This window comes from Macaca fascicularis, chromosome 4 (genome assembly GCF_037993035.2).
Source record: "Macaca fascicularis isolate 582-1 chromosome 4, T2T-MFA8v1.1".
Classification (NCBI taxonomy): Eukaryota; Metazoa; Chordata; class Mammalia; order Primates; family Cercopithecidae; genus Macaca; species Macaca fascicularis.
In genome coordinates, this window is record NC_088378.1 from 133,528,023 (window position 1) to 133,551,074 (window position 23,052).

Here is a 23,052-nt window from a genome sequence, read left to right on the forward strand (position 1 = left end):
GATACCAAATTCCACAAATGCTCAAGACGCTTATATAAAATGGCATAGTATTTGCATATAAGCTACATAATCCTCCTGTATACAGCTGACCCTTGAACAACATGGGGTTTGGGGTGCTGACCCCCCATTACAGTTGAAAATTTTCATGTAACTTCTGCCTCTCTCAAAACTTAGCTAGTAATGGCCTCCTGCTGACCGGAAGTCTCACTGATAACACACAGACAATTAACACATATTTTGCATGTTTTATGTATTACATACTGTATTCTTACAATAAAGTAAGCTACAGGAAGAAAAAATATTAAGAAAACCATATGGAAGAGAAAACACAGTTTCTCTTAAGTGAAAGTGGATCATTAAAGTCTTCATCCTTGTGGTCTTCACGCTGAGTAGCTGAGGAGGAGGAAACGAAGGAGGAGTGGGGGGCTGGTCTTGCAGTTTCTGGGATGGCAGAGGCAGAAGGAGATCTGCGCATAGTGGACCCACCTGCACAATTGAAACCCATGTTGTTCAAGGGTCAACTGTACTTTAATCTTCTCTAGATTACTTATAATCCCTAATACAATATAAACACTATGTAAATAGTTGTTATACTGTGTTATTTAGGGAATAATAACAAATCTACATGTTCAATATGAAACAATCATCCATTTTTTCCCAAATATTTTCAGTCTATGGTTGGTTGAATCCACAGATGTGGAACTCATGGATATAGTAGGCTGGCTGTACAGTGATTTTAAATATATGGAATCTTCTGAAGAGAGGAATTCTTCTAATTGTACTTTCCTAGCCAATCTCAGAGAGTAGTGGTAAGACTTTCAATTAGGAACACAGTTTAACTGGAAAGCTTAACTGGAGACAACAAACAGCCACTTCTTTTAAAATTCTGTTTTGTCTCTGGCAGAAATTCACATTTGTTCCTTACTGTCAATGTTCTTGTCTTTATTACTCATGTTCTCTCCTGAAAATTTCCAAATAAATTGTGTCAGGCCTGTCAAAGCTGAATCTCAATCTTTCTTAATCTCCTGTCACCCTGCAGCTGGCAGCCTGCACACACCCCGTGCACTAACCACGGCTGTGGCTTCCTGACATCTCAGGCAGGCAGGCTCTTAGGCCTCTGTACAAGCCAACACTCACAATACAGAATAGAAGAGTGGGAGAAGCAATGTGGCAACAAAGAGAAGAAAGCCTTCTGCTATTCCCTTCACCCACACCTTCCCTTACTTCTACGAAAGACGTATCTGTTTAATCTCAGGCTCTATGACAGCTTTTGAGGTACTCAATCAGTTTTTTTGGAACCTATCACAGTCTCCTGACAGATTGACATTTATGATCCCAACAGCCTGTGCAAACATCAGTAAGAGCAATAATTAACAAACCCTCACACATCACTGCTGTTAAGCTGGTAAAACCTTTGTCCACGAAAAATACCACACTCTCACTGGAAAAACTGATAAAAGAGGCTTGAAAAAAACTTGTTTTAAAGGTACTTTCTCTCTGTGTTTCCCCTCATGCTTTGCTTTCAGGGTATATGCTGGGATTAGATTCATCTTCTCCTGACATTCTACTCTGTGTGCCACGAAAGACTTTGAGAAAACACCTTGCTACCCATTAAAAAAATTTTCCCACCTCGTTTGACTGAAAATTTCCCTTCCTTTCTTAATGTTCCTAATGACTCTAAAATAATTGTGGGGTAACACATCTGTTGAAAAGCCATTGTGTGGACAGAGAATGAGGTTCAAGAGGCTGATTATTAAAATTTTGTGGAGAATGCCACCATCTTCATTCGATATGGAGATGAATCTAGCTTGAAATACTCCTAGTATGCCATGTCCTAGATCATAAACATTTAAAAAGTCAGTTGTTCACAAACTGCCAGGCAGTATAATTCCTAAGCATTAGTCTCCTTCTCCTCCTGGGAACACAAGATTGGGAGATCTGGAATGGCTGATCAGGAAGGCTGACCATCTTGGGAGTACACCTGAGCTTTGAGGTCTTTATCCTTAGTATGCTCAAAAAACATACGGCATCAGAAATCTTCTTGGGGCCAACTCTTTATCATCTACCAGATTTTGGTCCTCCAGATAGCAATGCAGAAGCTGCTTCTGTGGAGACGTTTTTGACTGGAAGACAGCTTAAAGAGCAGCAGAACACACAGAAGTCAGGAGTCATGATAAAATTATCATATGCCCTTCAAGAGATGAGTACCCACAAACCCCAAAGGTATGTTTTTAAGACTGAGATTAGGTTTTTCACTTCCTCACAGCCCATCTTCCCTTCCCATTTCTGGTGCACAGGAACCTGGAAGCTGATTTTGGTGGTACATCATGATACCAGAAACAAGTGACTATGAATTCATCAAAAGATCAAGCAGGAGAAGCTAATGGGCCATGGGGGAGCAGCTCTCCATCAAATCGAACAATCTTAAATGAAAGTCATAGCAGGCTGGGCGCGGTGGCTCATGCCTGTAATCCCAGCACTTTGGGAGGCCGAGGCAGGTGGATCACGAAGTCAAGAGATCAAGATCATCCTGGCTAATCAACATGGTGAAACCCCGTCTCTACTAAAAATAAAAAAATTAGCTGGGCATAGTGGCACATACCCTGTAGTCCCAGCTACTCAGCAGGTTGAGGCAGGAGAACTGCTTGAACCTGGGAGGTGGAGGTTACAGTGAGCCAAGATTGCGCCACTGCACCCTAACCTAGGCAATAGAGCGAGACTCTGTCTCAAAAAAAAAAAAAAAGTCATGGCAGCAAGTCCAACAGTTTTCGAGGGCAAGGTTTTTCCTCTAACTCTTCTTTCTAATCTGTATGCCTTCTATTTTTTTTTCTTGCCTGTGCTGCCTAGTCCTTCTGGTATGATGCTGAATATGAGTGTTGAGAAAGAACATCCTTGGTTTGTTGCCAGCTGTAGGAAAAATGCATTTAGCCTTTACCCAACTTTTTATTTTAAAAATTTCAAACACAGAAAAGGTGAATGAATAATACACTAAGCGCCTGTGTACACTCCATTCAGATTCAACAATTAATGTTTTATCCCATTCCTTTAACTTGACTTTAATAGTTAATACTAGATGTCAACTTGATTGGACTGAGGGATGCCTATATGGCTAATAAAGTATTGTTTCTGGATGTGTCTGGGTGTGTCTGCCAGAGGAAAGTGACGCTTAAGTTGGTGGAATGGGAGAGGAAGATCCACCCTCAATGTGGGTAGGCACCATCCAATCAGCTGCCAGCACAGCCAGAACACAGCAGGAGGAAGAAGGTAGGACAAGTCTGTTTGCTGGTCTTTTGGTCCGCGCCAGATGCTTGCTTCTGTCCACCTGTCCTTGGACATCAGACTCCAGGATCTTCAGCCTCTAGACTCTGGAGGTGCACCAGCGGCTTCCCAGGGACTCAAGCTCAGCTACAGACTAAAGGGTGTACTGTCAGCTTCCCTTGTGTTGAGGCTTTCAGACTTGAACTGAGCCACTGTCGGCTTCTCTCTTCCCCAGTGTATGGAAGGCTTATCATGGAACTTCCCCTTATAATCATGTGAGCCAATTCTCCCTAATAAACTCTCTTTTATAAATATATATATCCTATTGGTTCTGTCCCTCTGAAGAATCCTAATACACTCGCCCCTCCATATTTATACTTTCTTCCTCCCAGAACTGTCTGAAAATAAGCTACATACATCAAAATACTTCATCCTGGAATACATAGACATCTAATAATAAGGGCATTTCTTTACATGACCAAAATATCATACCTAAGAATATTAAGAATGCCCCAGTGTCACATAATATTTAATATTCAGTGTATAGTGAAATACCCTCATTGTTTTTAAAGGCATGTCCAATCAAGTTTCATGTGTTACATTTGGCTCTTACGTCGAAATCTCTTTTAACTTACAACAGTATGTCCCTCAAACTATTTGTTCATTCATTCAAATAATATAAGCTTTTTTTTTTTTTTTTTTTTTTTTTTACAATCCTTCTCAGTTTTCCTGTGGAATGTACCACCACCTAGATTTATTCTTTCTTTCCTCTCATCAATCAATCAAGCAATCAATGGTATCCTGTAACTTTTAAGGAGGTGGTTATTTACTTATTCATTCAGGCTAGAGTGCAGTGGCACAATCACGGGTCACTGTAGACTTAACCTCCAGGGCTCAAGTGATCTTCCTGCCTCAGCCTCTTGAGCAGCTGGGACTACAGGCATGAGGCACCATGCCTGGCTAATTTTTTGTATTTTTCGTAGAGACAGAGTTTTGCCATGTTGCCCAGGCTGGTCTCAAACTCCTGGCCTGAAACAATCTGCCCACTTTGGCCTCCCAAAGTGCTGGGATTACAGGTGTGAGTCACTGTGCCTGGCAGGAAGGGAATATTTAATTGCATACCTTCTCTGTTACATATTCAGAACCAGAAATATAAAATTTCCATTAGGCACCTGACAAGCCCACATGGCATGGCTGGAGGACTGGCACAAGTAGAGAAGGTGAAGGGCAGGCACTGTGTAATCAATCCAGTTTCTACTGCACCTTGCAGTTGGGGAGAAGAATACTGTGTAATCAACCCAGTTTCTACTGCACCTTGCAGTTGGGGAGAAGAATGCCTCCACTTCACCTCTTTCACATACTGGACATCAGAATATGGCTCATGTGTGCCTTGACAAGGAGGAGATGCTTACGCAAACATTAAGAGATAAGCTTGTTACTAGTGCTTTCAATCATGATTTGTTTTAGTCTGATGGCATTCTCTGTGACTGAATTGAACCCAGCAGGCCACACAAGTCATTCTTCCAATTATCTCCTTTCCAATGGTCTCCTTGTCTTTTTCTGATGGCCCTTTACCTCCTAACTGACACCACACTACTGTCAGTAGTTGCTATAAGACATCTCTTCATAGCTGCATTACTCAATTCTCTAAAATTCTTATTTTAAACCTAAGGAAAAAATTTGCCAGACTAAAAAACATAAAGAAAAGCCCAGGAATGTTCATTTGTAAAAATAACCACAATTTCATTCAGTGCAATAATATTACCAGTTTTTTGATCTGTTTAATTTATATAGGCTTCTACATTAACATATACTCTGTCCAGGGCCATGACAACAGTCAATATCTCATTCATTATTTCTTAAGTGCCTACTGTGCAACAGACACTGAGCTTTGAACTAACAAATCAAAACAAAGTACAGTAGTGAGCTGTCCCCTCAAGGGAGCCACAATCCAGAAGAAAAGATATACACATATATATATACACACACACACAAATAAAACTAGGGCCATAGTAAGTGGTATGAGGGGAGTGTTATAAACACACAAAGTAAAAGTGATAAACTCTGGCGGATGGGGTGCTTAAGAAGTAGATGAGAGAAAAGTCAGACAAGGTACCTCCTGGATTTAATTACTATATTTACAGGCATATAGACAGATGATTTTTAGCTCATACCTGTCATCCCCATATTCTTTTTCTCTTAGGCCTGCCTTTAAGAATGTCATTTGTAGGCCAGGAATGGTGGCTCACACCTGTAATGAAAGCACTTTGGGAGGCCGAGGCAGGCAGATCACCTGAGGTCGGGAGTTCGAGACCAGCCTGGCCAACATGGAGACCCCCCCATCTCTGCTAAAAATACCAAGTTAGCCAGGCATGGTGGTGCATGCCTATAATCCCAGCTACTTGGGAGGCTGAGGCAGGAGAATCACTTGAACCTGGGAGGTGGAGGTTGCAGTGAGCCCGAGATTGCACCATTGCACTCCAGCCTGGGCAACAAGAGCAAAACTCTGTCTCAAAAAAAAAAAAAAAAAAAAAAAAAAAAAAAAAAAAAGAACGTCATTTGTATTTAAGTTGCTACTCATCTACCTTCTTCTCTTTACCAAAAACCATCAATTAAATAGAACATTTCACAGTACGGGAAGCAAAGGCCCTTAGAGAGCACCAGTTTGATGGGTTTTCAGGGAAATGAAGCTGTTGTCTGTCTTCTCCCTCCCTCTGAACCCACAGGGTTCCATTTTTTTCTTGGGGGCCCATGAACATCTCACTAAAATGTCAATGGTCAGCTCAGTTTTCCTTCCGTGATGTTTATTTGCCTTATTTACCTAATATTGGTCAGTCTGTTCAGATATACACATGGCTTTCACTGCCAATTTTTCTCTATTAGGAATCTTCCGAGCCCATTTTCTTTTTATTATTAAATGTTTTATTTTGAGGTAACTATAGGTTCCCATGTAGTTATAAGAAATAATACAGAGAGATCCCACACCCTCTTCATCCAGTTTTCCCCAAGGGTAACATCTCACCGAACTCTAGAACAACATCACAACCAAGATACTGATATGGACACCATCAAGACACACAACATTCCCATCGCCACAAGGATCCTTCTTAGTGCCTCTTTATAGCCATGTCTACTTCCCTCCCTTCCCCACTGATCCTTGGCAACCTCAGACAAACTAATTTGTTCTTCATTTCCAGAATTTTATCATTTCCAGAATGTCACATATGTGAATATATACATAGAATCATACAGTGTGTATATAACCCATGTGTCCAAACTCATTAAAAAAAATTTTTTTTTAATAGACTGGGTCTTACTCTGTTACCTGAGCTGGAATGCAGTGGCATGATCACAGGTCACGGCAGCCTCAAACTCTTGGGCTCAAGCGATCCTCCCCTCAGCTTCTGGAGTAGCTGAGAGTATAGGCATGACCCACCATGCCTGCACTTGTACAAGCCTATTTTTAAGGCCACTTATCATGGAAGGTGGATATGACAAAAGGGATTCCTTAAAGTTAAGCTTCCTAGTAACTGCAATAATGACCACTAACACAAAGCACATATTCTTTATCAGTACTTTCTAAATGCTCTTACATATATTAACTCATTTTGGTGTTATAACAAGGCTATGAGGTAGCTACTACCTGCATTTCACAGATGAGGAAACTGAGGCACTGGTTAAGTGAACTGCCCATAGTCACAGAGCTAGTAAGTGAAGAGTAGCCTGGCCTAGAGTCCTTGCTCTTAACTACTATATATCCTGTCTCCAACAGTTGCTACACTTAAACATGCTACTTCTGCTTTCCCATCAGAGTACCTTATTACGAAGACAAGTTTCTGCTACTTTCTGCATATACAAAGACCCAGCTGTCTCCAAGATGAGGGCAGGGGACAGATCCTGGGGCAAATAAAGGAATGAAAACAAGCTCCTCGATTTCATAAAATCCTCTTGTCCAAATATGATTATCAATTTATCTAGGATATTTCTCTGCTGAATAATTCTACTTGCCCTCTGCTCTTAGAATATGATTTATAAGACTTCTCATATGATTTTCTTTCCACTCCTGCTAACTCTCTGGATTTCTGTGGATTGTAGTCATAGTACTTAAGTTATTCATTATTTTCTTTTCTGACATACAACATCATTCCACCAGTCATATCTTAGGCTTAATCTTGGATTTACATACTTGCATGTTATTTTTAAAGACTTCATCCACAAAAGTTTCTTTACTGATTACTTGTAGGATACAAAAAAAATTTCTCACCATTAGCACAAGAAAACCTAGATATTTTCATTTGAAATTTTATTGCTTTTAATAATCAGATAAGGCAAAACATGTTGTCTCAGCTTTATATAGGCCCCACAGACAGAAGTCAAAGCTTCCTCTTCTCAACCACCCTGAGAGTATTCCTACAGCTCATATGCGAGGTCTCTTTACCAAAAAGGCACAGATGAGGATGGGTTCATCTGAAAAACTGCAGCCACCATCCCTGCTTGTTAAGTGCCATTTCCACTGCACTAATTACTGAAAGGGCATTACCAGGAGCTAAATTCCTCAAAGAAGTGTCTGGTCAGTGGAACCTGTCAGGCTAGCAAAACAGCAGTCATTCTTTGTGGCTGATACGTAGCCTAGCACCATTTCCTTGTTTTAGCTTCTCCATATTAGCAAGACCTCTCCTGCCTGTCCAACTGTATTACTTTTTTCTCATCAATTTTTCAGTTCTCATTGTAACTGACAAAAGATCCTCAACAGATAACCTTTCCTTTTTATAACATGCTTGGACATTTTGGAATTCAACGTTACAATGCATTGACGTTTAAACATACTACATTTATAGCATCAGTGGAGTACCGAATAAGGTAGTACTCTAAGGTAAGGCAAACCTGAAAAACCTAACAGAAAAATCTACTTCTCAAAGTCCACATGCCCAAGTCCCTTAATTTTAATCTGCTCCTTGGCCACAAGTCAGTCTATGACCATGAGAATGCAAAGATTTTTACAGTGTTAAGACTAGACAGAACTTCAGTTCTACTATCTTTTCCAGTATTTATCAGAAAAGCAAAATCAGCCAAGATTTTTCATCTGCCGAAAGAGAAACTTGAGAAGTCCATGAAGTATATATATCTCCAGATTTATTTTCATATACAGTTTAGTTCTCAATGTTGCTGACAGGCTCTTAGAAACTGTGACTTTAAGGAAAACAACATATAATAAAGCCAACATTTTTTCTCATAACGTCATAACCAAATGATGTTATCTAAGGACCTGCTGTCATTTCCTTTAAAGTCGCAGTTTCCAAGAATCAATCAACAACATTAAGTGAGGACTTACTGTAACTGTGTTTAAGATGGGCAATACTGTTTTCATTTTCTTAGAACATTCATTTAGATGTTAAACTTCCAGTCGGGTGCAGTGGCTCATGCCTGTAATCCCAGCACTTTGGGAAGCTGCAGCAGGTGGATAGCCTGGGGTCAGGAGTTTGAGACCAGACAGGCCAACATGGTGAAACACAATTTCTACTAAAAATACAAAAATTAGCCGGACATGATGGCACATGCCTGTAGTCCCAGCTACTCTGGAGGCTGAGGCAGGAGAACTGCTTGAACCCAGGAGACGGAGGTTGCAGTGAGCCGAGATCATACCACTGCATTCCAGCCTAGGGGACAGAGCAAGATTCTGCCTCAAAAAAATAAACAAAAAAGTTAAAACTTTCTAAAAATACAGAGTAAGTCTCCTGCCTACTCTGTAGTTACATGAAGCCTAGAGGTATTTAAATTCTGCCTTATAAAATTATACAACTTTTGGGCAGCTGGACAGTACCTGTAACTGTGGCCACTTCCTCCTACTGGTGACTTATATTTGGACAGGTCTGGAGGGAAGAGACAGGCCAGAAGTCTTCAAATAATGTTGTACCCCAACACGTTGGTCTCTAAGTATAGATGACTTTCCCAGGGGTTAACCTAATCTGGCCTCGGGTCCTTTGCAAAAAAGACTGAAAATAGATTTCCTTTATGGAGAAACACTGAGTGTAGGGGTGAGGTGGGGAAATGGGTAAAGATGAATGAGACACTAATTCAAGTAAATTTTCTGAATTTTTATTAAAAACATACATACAGACAAAAAGTCAAGATATTCCCATGTAAATTATCCCACCCTTATGAAGCCTAAGTACCCTACTCGTGGGTGTTTCTGATCTTCCAAATGTTTTGCCTGTCTGATTTATAACGCAAGCTTTCTGGGTGGGGGCAGAATCAGCTATGTTCAGTACTCTACTGGCACTCAACAATAATATGAAGATGAAGAATGAAGAAGATGAAGGAGGAGGAGGAGAAAGAGGAGAAGAAGGAGGAAGAAGAAGATGAGAAGGAAGAAGAAAGAAGAAAGGAGGAAGATGATTTCTGGAACAGGACAAGCTGCTAATGATGGCAATCTAGCAGTGAGAGACTGTCATCCTGTGGGATGTGCTCCAGGTTTAATGTAAGGGGGAAATGTTTGAACGTTTATATTTTGCTGTTTAAAAAACTCAGCCTGAATGCATAACTGAGTAGATGCTAAAATTAAATAGCTGATTTGTTTTTAAACTATTTTTAGCATCAGCTTAATTCAGTTCCTCTCCCTACCTATCATTTAGTTTCTTTCACCCAAAATTTAGGTGGTTTTTTTTTTTTTTTTTTTTTTGAGAGGGAGTCTTGCTCTGTTGCCAGGCTGGAGTGCAGTGGCACGATCTAGGCTCACTGCAACCTCCGCCTCCCAGGTTCAAGCAATTTTCCTGCCTCAGCCTCCCAAGTAGCTAGGATTATAGGTGCCTGCCACCATGCCTTGGTAATTTTTGTTATTTTTAGTAGAGATGGGGTTTCACCATGTTGGCCAGGCTGGTTTTGAACTCCTGACCTCATGTGATCTGCCCACCTTGGTAAAATTTAGTCTTTTGACTCACTGCTTTCAAGACAAATCCTTAAGCTTATAAATAACTTCAGCACCTCATGTGATATGATGCTAAATGAACCAAAAGTTAGATTTCTTCTGGTATATTATGACAAAGAGTGCCCAGATGAGATGCTGAAAAATCAGAAGCAAGGAATTCGGCATAAAAACCATTATTATGAAAATTGTCTTTAGTATGTATTTGAACCATGAGAGAAGCAACTATCTAACAATGTAACCTCAATTCAACTATCTTCACTAAAAGAATTATTATTTATCAAGATGTCCACCATTGTGATCCACCATATTAAAAATCAACTATATATCAGTGTTAAGTTTGCAATTCTGACAATTATACTGTAGCTATGTAAAATAATTCCCTGATTTTAAGAATTACACACTGAAGTTTTGGTATAAAAGGGTGTCATGTCTGCAACTTACTCAAATGGTCAGGGATATGGATATAATACGTATACATACATGTATACAGACAGACACAAAGAGGGAAAGGGATAAGGCCAATGTGATAAAATGTTAACATTAGGAAAATCTGGGTTGGGGGGGTACCTAAGAATTTTAGGAAATATTCTTATAACTTCTAAAGTCTGAAATTATGTTAAAAGAAGAAAAATCCCTAACTATATTCCAGAGCAGCTATCCTTAGAGATAAGTGGCTAGAGTGCCTACTGAATTCTTTCCCAGAAATGCTGACACTGCTTAGGTCTGATGGGAAAGTACATGACAACATGGCTGTAGTTGGTAATCAACAGTAGGGTCAGAACTCATGCTTCTCCTGTTTTGCAGTGAAGTAAAAACTTACCTGTAGTTACACTTCAGTGATTACTCACAGACTTTCACTTGTCATCTCTTGGTCCTTACTTCCTCCAACACCAATATGAACTTATTTTTCATTGCATTAATTACTGCAATGGCTATTCTAGGAAGGATGATGACCAAGACCTTAAGATACGATTTTAATCTTCTAGAAATAGGTTTATCGGCTGGGCGTGGTGGCTCACGCCTGTAATTCCAAAACTTTGGGAGGCCGAGGCAGACAGATCACGAGGTCAAGAGATTGAGACCATCCTGGCCAACATGGTGAAACTCCGTCTCTACTAAAAATACAAAAACTAGCTTGGCGTGGTAGGGTGCGCTTGTAGTCCCAGCTATTTGGGAGGTTGAGGCAGAAGCATCACTTGAACCTGGGAGGCGGAGGTTGCAGTGAGCCGAGGTCATGCCACTACACTCCAGCCTGGCGACTGGCGACTGGCGACAGAGTGAGACTCCGTCTCAAAAAAAAGAAAAAAAGAAACAGGTTTATCAACAGGATGCCAAGGAAAAAGTGGAGCTGAATCTTGTCAGTTACAGGAACTATCAGTTAATGCCAAGCTGGAAAACAATTCTGCTACAGCTAACACCTCTCATTCAAAATGGTACTACATGAGTTCTCTCCCTGCATACACTTTCTTTTAAAAGCCATCTGCATATTTGGACACATAATTCAAGCTGTAATGTAATAACATTATCTTTGAAGAGAGTTCCTCTAGAAAAAAAGCAGCAGCAACCAGTACATTTTTCAAATAAATACATATATACCTTGGGACCCATATTCAAGGTAAAAATTTTAAAGATTGTCTGCTATAGTCTTTTTCTTTACCCCTTGCTAAAGTAACAGAAAAATTAACACAATCTGAGTTAAATGCCCTATTTTCTTGCTTATATATGTATACAGTTTTAGTAAGTTTTGAAAGGGTGGATGGGTGTGGGAAATGCATAGCATGTAACTAATTCCCCTGTCCTATTGAGCTAAGAGAGGTGTAGTTTATTTAAAATTCTGAGTTGTGGTTCTGCTATTTGGTAATGGCTTTCTGAAACTCTGTGTGTGGATACTGGTAATGAAACAGAGAACTCAGAATGACGGGGCGCATAAGGCCAAGTAAGCTTTTACGGCAGAGTATGTGTATGCACTAGAAATAATTATACATACAGAGTGGGAGGCCGGTTAACTGAACCCACAGAGGCACTTGGCTGTTCAGATAACTAATCACAGTATTAAGCCCTCCATGACAAAAATGCCTCCAAGGTTAAACTGCCTGATTTTTAATCATAAACCAGTGAATTTATTGGCTAAAGCATCTTCTCATGTTGTTGGTTTGGATGCAACAGCCAGTCTTTCTTACCCAGATTTTAATCACAAGAAACTATTAACTCTCTGTGGCCCCTAAATTGTGATGTGCCCTAGAAAGGAGTTCTCAGTTATAAGTATAAAAGCTTAGAGACCTCAGGAAATAGAAGTATTTATGTTTTTAAAAGGCAAGCTTGTGAAATCTGCAAGAATTACTTTTCACCAATACATACAGAAATATTTAACTTCCAAGGCCTAGATCAGGAGTTTGAAACTAGCCCGAGCAACCCCATCTCTATCAAAACCAAAACCAAAACCAAAAACCATATATATGTATTTATGTATGTATTAAAGTCACAGTTTCCAAGAACCAATTAACAATGTTAAGTGAGAACTTACTTTAACTGTGTTTAAGATAGGCAATACTGGCCTGGGCGTGGTGGCTCATGCCTGTAATCCTAGCACTTTGGGAGGCTAAGGCGGGCGGATCATGAGGTCAGGAAATCGAGACCATCCTGGCTAACACAGTGAAACCCCCGTCTCTACTAAAAATTAAAAAAAAAATTAGCCGGGCATTGTGGTACGCACCTGTAATCCCAGCTACTCGGGAGGTTGAGGCAGGAGAATCACTTGAACCTGGGAGGCAGAGGTTACAGTGAGCCGAGATCGCGCCTGGGCAACACAGCGAGACAGCGTCTCCAAAAAAAAAAAAAAAAAAAAAAAAAAAGATGGGCAATGGGCAATACTGTTTTCATTTGCTTAGAACATTTATTTACAAGTTAAACTTCTGGCCATGCCTGTAATCCCACAACTTTGGGAGGCTGAGGCCAGTGGATCACCTGAGGTCAGGAGTTCGAGACCAGCCTGGCCAACATGGTGAAACCCTGTCTCTACTAAAAATACAAAAATTAGCCGGGCATGGTGGCATGCACCTGTAGTCTCAGCTACTCCAGAGGCTAAGGCAGGAGAATTGCTTGAACCCAAGAGGCGGGGGTGGCAGTGAGACAACTACATGCTTATAGTCCTAAGCTACTTGGGAGGCTGAGGTCGGAGAATTGCTCGAGTCCGAGGTCAAAGTTACAGTGAGCTGTGATGGTACTGCTGTATCCAGCCTGGGCAACAGAGCAAGACTCCATCTCCAAAAGCAGAGTGGGGCCAGGCTAGAAAAAAGCAAAACAACAAAAAAGGAAGTCTGATATTCCCAATTCTAATTCTCAGTTTTCTTAAGGAAGGACAGAGGGGCTTTCTGAGCTTCCTGTCATTCACAGCCCTCACCTGTTCAAACAAGGGCTGCTATGGCTCTCCCTCCTTCCCTATCTCCACTGACTTCTACTTCCTTTCCATATCTGCTTTATCCAATCTGACTGGCCTCAGGTGCTTATTACCAGCTTCGGATTCCATCTCTAAGTTCTTTCTCACTTTCCTCTCTACTCGAGCCTCAAGTTTCTCTTCAGTCTCATTTCATTCAAGATTGTCAGGTACCATCTGTCTACATCTCTATTATCTACTGAGCATTTACCAGGCAACATGCTAGGTGAGGTGCTTTAGATAAATTATCTCACTTCCTTCATAATAACTTTATGGTTGTGTCTTTTTTTTTTTTTTTTGAGACAGAGTCTCACTCTGTCACCCAGGCTGGAGTGCAATGGCATGATCCTGGCTCACTGCAACCTCTGCCTCATGGGTTCAAGTGATTCTTCTTCCTCAGCCTCACAAGTAGCTAGAATTAAGACACACACCACCATGCTGGACTAATTTTTGTATTTTTAGTAGAGATGGGGTTTTACTATGTTGGCCAGCTGGTCTTGAAACCCTGACCGCAAGTATCTGCCTGCCTCGACCTCCCAAAGTGTTGGGATTACAGGTGTGAGCCACCGTGCCCAGCTGGGTCTATTAGTCATTTTATATTACCGGGGGGGGGGGCCAAGATAGAGAGGTCCAATAACTCTTGTAGTTATGAGGCTGGTAAAAGGGAACCCTGGAATGTAAACCCACATAATCCACCTTTAGAGCCCACATTCTCAACCACTACCCTCCACATCCTTCTCTTTAAGATCAGGGGCTTTAACTTGGGTACATTCTCACCCCTCCAGATTTCCTAAGAACCACTTCATTTTCATTGAGGCTACCCTTTCCTTTGTCTTTCACCAGTGATTAAATCAGAAATCGTGGCCCTGATTTTATCCCAGATAACATTTAATAGTGTCAGAGAAATTACTGAATACTCCTGTTTTCCTTATTCCTCCCCAGACCCAAGTGAAATAAAAGCACAAAACTAACATGAAGAACTTTCATAAAAATAATTATAGGTTTAACATAATCAATGAATATGAGGAGATTTTAAACACATTTCTAGAAACTGACAGAGAACCAGAGTAGGTTGAGGCTGAAATCTGGTGGCTGCAAGCCACTATATGCAAGGAAAATCCTTACTAGGCTCTGGGCTCAGAAGTAGCAGGAACAGGAAGAAGCAGAAGCAGCAGCAAGGCAGAAAGCAGGGGGATCCACTAAAACTGTATTTACAAGAACTCTACTAGTCCTGTCTCTCAGTGTTGGCAGCCAGTCCACGTTCACCTGGCAAACATCTAGACAGCTCTTCTTCAAAGCTACTGAATCGTCTGTCTAGGCAAAGCTGTTTCTATGGTCCCTTACAGTTGAATTCTCCTCTTGAATTTGAAAGCCTAACAACAGGTTCTCAACCTCCTTACCAGTAATTCTGCCAGTTAACACCTATACTCACTCCTTCCCACACAGAACCCCCAGTTAAAATTCTCACTTAACAAAGAGACGTAGTAGAAAACAGTCCTAGGCTGGGTGTGGTGGCTCACACCTGTAATTCTAGCACTTTGGGAGGCAGAGGTGGAAGGATCACTTGAACAAAAGTTCAAGACTAACCTGGACAACAAGCGAGACTCCGTCTCTTAAAAAAAAAAAAATTAAAAATTAATTGGGTGTGCTGCTGTAAGACTGTGGTTCCAGCTACTCAAGAGTCTGAGGTTGGAGGACTGTTTGAGCCCAGGAGGTCAAGACTGGAGTGAGCGGTGATCATACCACTGCACTCCAGACTGGGTGAATAGAGTGAGACTCCCACAAACCAAAACAGTCCTATCTTCCCCACTCACCCAGGGCGTCTTTCTTAAAAGTCAACAGAAAACCAAGCTTTGCCAGGTAAATGAGGAGAATCAGAGCATGAAGAAGACCAAGATAAACAGAAAACCTGGCCTCAAGGTAATCACTGGTAATTCAGAAAACAGAAGAGCACAATGACAAATCTAACCGCTAATGAATATGCTTAGAAGACATTACTATGGAATTATTATATACATAAATAGGTAAAGGACACTATGAAAAAAAAAATCTTCAGAGAACAAAAGTGAGCTCAAAGTATGACAGCTGAAATAAAAGGGTTACAAAACAAAGTCAACAGAATCATTCAGAAAACAGGAAATGAAAACTCTGAGAAAAGAATTAGAGAAAGATCATCGAAATAGCACTTCCAACATCTAAATCACAAGCATCCCAGAAAAAAAAAAAACAAAGTTGATAGGGGAAAATAAAAGAGTTCCAGCACTGAAGAAGGGCATCAGTCTCCAGATCTAAGGGACCTAGCAAGTATTCAGCATCTTGAATGGAAAATTGAATGGAAAAAAGGGATGCCTACTACACACTTCACTACAAATTTTAGCACTAAGTTTATAAAAACACAACCCTGACTGGGCGCAGTGGCTCACACCTGTAATCCCAGCACTTTGGGAGGTCAAGGTGCATGGATCACAAGGTCAGGAGTTCGAGATCAGCCTGGCCAATATGGTGAAACCCCGTCTCTACCGAAAATACAAAAGTTAGCCAGATGTGGTGGTGGGTGCTTGTAATCCCAGTTACTTGGGAGGCTGAGGCAGGAGAATCGCTTAAATTTGGGAGACGGAGGTTGCAGTGAGTCAAGATCACACCACTGCACTCCAGTCTGGGTGACAGAGCAAGACTTCATCTGGGGCGGGGGAGTAGGGGATGGGGCACGGGGAACAACAACAACAAAAAATGCTAATGATTTCTAAAAGTGAAAAAAATCCAGGTATATTACTTATAAAAATGATAGTCAGTGGCATCTGACTTCTTAGTAGTAACATGGAATACTAGAAGACAAGGATGCAATTACTTTTTTTTTTTTTAAACAGCATCTCAGCTCTGTTGCCCAGGCTGGAGTGCAGTGGTGCAATCATGGCTCACTGTAGCCTCGACCTCCTGGGCTCAGGTGATCCTCATACTTCAGTTTCCCAAGTAGCTGGGACCACAGATGCACACCACTATGCCTCGCTAATTTTCTGTATTGATTGTGGAGACAGGGTCTCACCATGTTGCTCAAGGCTGGTCTCCAACTGCTGGGCTCAAGCAATCCACCCACCTCCGCCTCTCGAAGTGCTGGAATTACAGATATGAGCCACCGTGCCTGGCTGAAGCAATGACTTTCTTCCAAAAATCGTTACTCAAACTTTCCACCATAATGGAAGCAGAAAAAAATTTTCAGATATGCAAGAACTCTAACACTGCTTCTTTTAGGCACTAACTTGGGGGTGCATTTGGAAAAATGAGGGAATAAAAGCATGAGCAATGAAAGGAAATTCTAGGATGGCACCGTGGGCTTACAGAATCTAGTCCAGCTTGGAGAGGAAAGATGGGTAGGCTCTAGGAAAAAGGTTTCAGGTGAAAGGTTTAAATACAGAGTTAGGAAGTAAGTGGTGACGTAAAACCAAACATTGTAGAAAAAAAAAAAGAAAGGCAATTATAAATGCCAGGGGTGGGGGGACCTTTATTAAAGAGCTATAATGCAAATATAAAGCAAACTAAGATGTGGCATGATTTTTGAGCAACTGATGGAATATAACAAAGGATCAATTTGGCTTTGCTGTAGGAACATTCTTTTTCCATGGCTCAGAGATTCTTTTGCAATGGCTCACAGATTCCAGCTCTGAAAAGTAAATGAAAGCTTGCTTTCTAAATAGTTCACCATTAACTGTTTTCATCAGACCCATAGAGAAAGAAATATATTCTTAGCATATATCAGGTTGGTGGCCTGACAGGAAATGTTTACAGAGTCATACTAATGTAAATGTCATATATTGGGCTTTCAATTTTTTAGGAACAACCTATGAACATACATGGAGGATTTGCTGCTGGTTACAGCCTGACTGTAAATACAGGTTGAGTATCCCTAATCCCCAAATCTGAAATCCAAAATGCTATAAAATCCGATACTTTTTGAGCTCTGGAACATGGTGCTCAAAGGAAATGCTCATTGGAGAATTTCAGAATTGGGATTTTCAGATTTGGGATGATCAACCAGTAAGTATAATGCAAATATTAAAAAATCTGAAACCTGAAATGCTTCTGGTCCCAAGCAGTTTGGATAAGGCATACTCATCCTGTAACTAACAACCATGACATATAAAAATTACAAGTGTAGCCAACAGAGGATATGATGAATAAGTATTTCCAATCAGATGTATTAATATCCTCATTAAGAGACAGTGCTGAAAGTTGATGGATCAAGAAAGAATGAAAATCAGTAATAAAACACCGAACACTGGGATGAGGAACATGTTATATAAGCTAAATCTTCCTATTTCATGCCAGTTGACATCTCGAAAAGTAGGACTTTAAGCATTATTTTCCTCTCATAATTACAAGGTAACCTACAGAACAAAGGTACTAAAACTGCCAAGAGAGAAACTTTGTGGAGTAGGATCATATCCAAGTTATTGCTTTCTTTTCTAAGCTATTCTGTGATATGGTGTGCTACCATATGTTACTTTTATAAAAATGAAATCTTATTAAAAAACAAAGAGAGCACCACTTGTTCTCCTTGCTTTTTTCTTCTGGATTAAATGTAGTATCCAGGGAAAGTGTTACTTTGGCCCACTATAAATTTAAACTACTTAATGACAGCTTGAGTTAGCTACTACTTGTAGATGCTGTCTTCCCTCCTCAGTCTACGATAGTTCCTTCTTTATACCCTCAGCTCTCTGCTGCTACTTACAGCTTATGGTATTTTTTTTTCTTTATTCAGAACATGGTGACCACCTTTTCTAGGAGGAACTCCCTAGTTAATCTTGTCTCTGCTAACCATCTACTCATTTAATGAGAAAATCTCTAACTGCATGTCCTTCTTTATACTCTTAGAGAGAAATAATGCTTCTGGATTTCTGCTGCTATTGAGTCTTGCTTGTATGCCTCTTCCATTTCTCCTCTAATCTTTTCTATTTCTCTTCCTGGATCCCTTTTCTTTGTATTTTAGTAGGGGCAAAATATTTCACTATTTTAACCACCTCCACACCAAAAAATGCTTGACCTTGTCTCTCCCAACCACCACTATTTGCTGGTTTTTAATGGTTCAATTAACTCCATAATGAATGATTTCTGTCTGCTGCCTTTATTTCCTTGTTATCAAGGCCCTCTTTAATGATTTCAGGCTTTCATTTCCCACACATTACACAAACTTCTTTCAGGTTTTCCAATGATCTTCTTCTAGCCATAGTCATAGCTTTCCTTAGTCCTCACATTTCCTGACCCCTCTTCTCATGCATCTTTCATGATCCTGTGGGAACCTTTCTCCTTTCTTTAGCTTCCTTAACTCACTGGCTCCTCTTTCTCTTTCCTGCCCTGAAACACAGTGCTTACCCCCTGGTTCTTCTTCTTTATTCATTTGCACAGGTTTAATCATTGCTTCTAAATTAGCAATTTCCAAAATAGGCTCATATTTATAATTTTCTATAGGACTACACTAATTTAAGTTTAACTCATCAGAAACTGAAAATAGTTTCAATCAAGTTTTCTTCCTACTCCTTCCCTGTCAGTTACATCTTTCTTCCCTCAGTTCTCCAGATTTATACTTTGCAGTCTTCAGCCAACTCTAATCAGCCATCAAATCCTGTCAATTATTCTTTTCAAACATACCTTAATCAGATTTATCTCTCTTTCTCTATTCCACTGGCCACTACCCACAGAGCATTCTCTGAATAAGTAGGAATTGATTTTTTTGGCAAGTATTACTTTATATGCAAAAGGAAAAATCTATTTACACTAACCCAATGGCAAGGCATTTTATAGACTGAATGACCCTCCTATAACATTAATTCTTAATTTATGTAGCTTATAATACTGAGATTATCATGTATCAGGCTTCTTCAAAACTCAGATACACCTAGGCATACCTTAAGGCATCAGAGAAAAACTACAGTATCTCTAACATTAGGAAGTCTCCTGATAGGTTAGTTTTGAGGGTACTACATAAAGATATGTATTTACTTAAAGGCACAAATGACAAACAAATGAAGTATCAGAATGTTGCTAAACTCCTGGATCAAACTGGAAAGCCCTTTCCAGAAGTATTCTTCTGTGTCTCCGTTACAGATTTCTCCTATCTTAAAGGTCTCACTACTGTGATTTAGTGAAGTTGAGCACTCAAAGTTGAACAGAACTGTAGCTCAGTTTTTCCAAGTACTAGATGCTTATGTGCTACTCAAAAGCATTGCCAAGTCACATTTGAAGTTTTCCATTCACTAGAAAACACAGTCCTACTCCTAGACTTTCCCTCCACATTCTAGTATCCCTTCATCATTCCCCATGACTTTAAAGTCATTCCAGAAGGAAGGTAATTTGTGAAAAGAAAAATACAACAGTAGTATTATATTTGCTCCTAATGATTGGCATAATCTATATTTCAAGTTACATCTCTTGCTCGCAAAAGCTGGAATTAGTTGTACTTGTTTCTGTACTTATTCTCTCTCTCTATGGTGTAAGCTCCCAGGGGCAAGATACACATTTATCACTTCTTTTGCATGTTCCTACAGAATCTACTACAGGACTCTGTCACAGCGACAGCAGTCTTTTAGAAAAGTGCTGGATTGGCTGCCTAACCACAGTGTCTAGCTGGTCCTATAATCCACGTAAGCAACTCCTTCTGAGGGTGTGATCTGTAACTATGATGGCAGACAATACAATAAGATCACAACTTTAATCGGCCATGATTATGAAGTATTTCTGAAGATCCTTCTCAAGGGTGGTGCCTTGGAAGCAGACACAAGTATAAGGAATAAATGCCAGCCCACCTGCTGGCGGGAGAGGCAATGGGACCATCTCTTCAGATAGATGAGCAAGCAGGAAAACGGAGAATACAACTTGTCTTGGAAGCAAGCAGCAAGATGAGGCAGTAAAACCCATCAGCATACATCATCCTATCATCACCTAGTGTCATCCCCAGCCTCTATTAGCCCTCGCTGCATCAGCGCAAGTCCCAGACACTTTATCCTGTTTATAATTGCTGATGAGCAGTAATAAGGCCTCCATGCCTCGGCTCCGTCCGTTCCACTTCGGCACCCACCTATTAGGCAATAACTTTTATTTACAGCCTTGCTTGATGTGTTGTTCTATTAGTAGAGCCAGGAACTGAGTAGGGCAAAAAAAAAAAAAAAAAGGCTCCTTAATGGGCAGTATCATTGCAAGGCTCAGATGATTTATAATGCTGCTTTGTGGCTGTTCTATCCCACTTCTTCTGGTAAGATTGCTTTGGGAAGGTTGCACTTCTAACATGCTGCCTTCTAACGGGCACACACATGCTACGGAGCAGCACCTGAAAGGCACTCCCCCAGACCTATCCACCTCCACCAAAAAAAAAAAAAATTCCTAAAGTTTCAAAGGAGCAGAGGAGAATTAAATTCCCGATATGCTTTTTAAATAGTATTGGCTCAGGCATTTTGCCCCAGTGGAGCAACAGAACAGCTAATTAACGAAAGTTCAGGGCTCTTTCTCCTTGGTAAGAATGCAAGCTATGATAAAATAAATGACTATTCCAAAAAAAAAAAAAAACAACAACAACACAGCTGTAACTGCATTTGTGGACTGATGCAAACTGACTTTGTGCAAAGCATGTGAATCACGAAAAGCTCAACAGCAAAGCCTGGACTTCTTACACACACACATCTCCAAAAGAGCAACAAACCACATGACGCTTCTCTTTCCTTTTTATACTAGAGTGCATTTTTACTTTTCAAGTGCAAAAATTCCTCTTGACGAGACTGCATCCTGGCTTGATATTCCACTTATTCACTTATATTCAGCCTTTTATCAGAAGAGGAGCCCCTGCTTCTCCTGAGTAAAGCCCAAATGAGGCCTTGGAAATAAGTTTTTGACTTTAAGTACAGCAAACTGATACATTATATGTTGTGCTGTAACATAAACATAGGTGGCAATGGGACCTAACTCTCATTTAGGGCTCCAATTACAAAACAGTAAAATTTCCCTCTTCTTATATGAAATTTATACATTGTGTGAGGTGCCTTTAAACCCACCTAATTTATCTCTATATTGAGTATCAAATCATCTAATTATTAGTATATTTTATCTCACTCCTTCATTCTATTCTTCAACATAAACAACTGAAGCAGACTGATTAAAGTTCTTCCAGGGAAACAAAAAACCTAAGGGAAAGCATTTAGTAGATTATTTCCCTTTCCCAGTCATCCACTGAATGGCCAAAACTCACACACTGTCAGCAAACAGCCACTATGACATGCCATGATAAAATTTTGGTGAGAACTGCTTTCTGTGGCAAAACATGGTCAGATGGCACTTTTTGATTAGAGAAATTTTTGCAATCTTGCCAAATATTTGATATTCCTTTTGTCCCCTGCCCCAGGAATCAAATGAACTCCTTCAGGACCCAAGATGATGAGTGCACAAGGTAAAACATTTCTTTAAATAATTTTTCCTTGCCATGACAGATTTACTGTTTTGATCTTTCTTCAATGATTACATTAAACGCTAATAAAAAATGAAAGGTTTATATCTTCCCTAATACTCTCCTGATGGGAACTTGCATATTACATAAGTAGGTCAAATTTCTAATTTTCTGCCTCAAATGCTGATACTGCAGACCTGAGGGAAGAGCTATACCTGAAGGACCAACAAGAAAGATTTGAAAAGTGAATTACACAGTTGAACTCACACCCGAAGCTACCTCCCTTTAAAATGCCACAGAGCACACCTGTAATCCCAGCACTTTGGGAGGACAAGGTGGGCAGATCACTTGAGGTCAGGAGTTCAAGACCAGCCTGGCCAACATGGTGAAACCCCATCATTACTAAAAATACAAAATTAGCCGGGTGCGGTGGCACGCACCTGTAGTCCCAGCTACTCAGGAGGCTGAGGCAGGAGAACTGCTTGAACCCAGGAGACAGAGATTGCAGTGAGCTGAGATTTCACCACTGCACTCCTGGGCGACAGACTGAGATTCCCTCACAAAAACAAAAGCAAAAACAAAACTCCACAGAGCAGAGGAAGATGTGAAGTCCTCCTTCGAAAAGCCAACTATAGTGTGTAATATTGAACAATACAGTTCGTAGCCACTGACACAACTCTCTAGGATTAAATGTACTGGCTGAAATGTTTCAATGAATATTGACTCTACCAGCAGATAGAACACACAAGTGTTGGTCTTTCTAAGATTTACGAGGCCACTTCTGATTTAACACCAACACTCTTTAGCTTCTGAATCAATTCTAAAAATCTCATATAAACTTTTCGGTAACCTAACAACAAGGAAACATTTCCCTTTAACTGGCTTCCGAGCACCGATGTGAAAGTGTTCAGCACATCAATCTTCTCTTAACTTCCAGATGAAAGGGGTTTTCTTCTCATCTTTGCAAGAAGAAACAATATCATAAACAGGCCATACAAAAGAAGTGAGTCA

At 40.4% G+C, this 23,052-nt stretch overlaps 1 protein-coding gene across 8 annotated transcripts in view; it reads right to left on the bottom strand.

Moving 5' to 3' along the window:
* The window catches only part of ZFAND3 (zinc finger AN1-type containing 3), a 336,158-nt gene that overhangs the window by 42,110 nt on the left and 270,996 nt on the right, over nucleotides 1–23,052 (bottom strand). For 2 of the 8 annotated variants that reach the window (XM_065542924.1, XM_074038170.1), the window contains one exon: nucleotides 12,897–13,004. The exons of 5 other annotated variants lie outside the window; for them this stretch is intronic. In XM_065542924.1, the coding sequence (XP_065398996.1) occupies nucleotides 12,897–13,004 (108 nt within the window). The remainder of the gene's footprint in view (nucleotides 1–12,896; nucleotides 13,005–23,052) is intronic. One more of the 8 variants, XM_045390221.2, reaches the window with a different exon arrangement.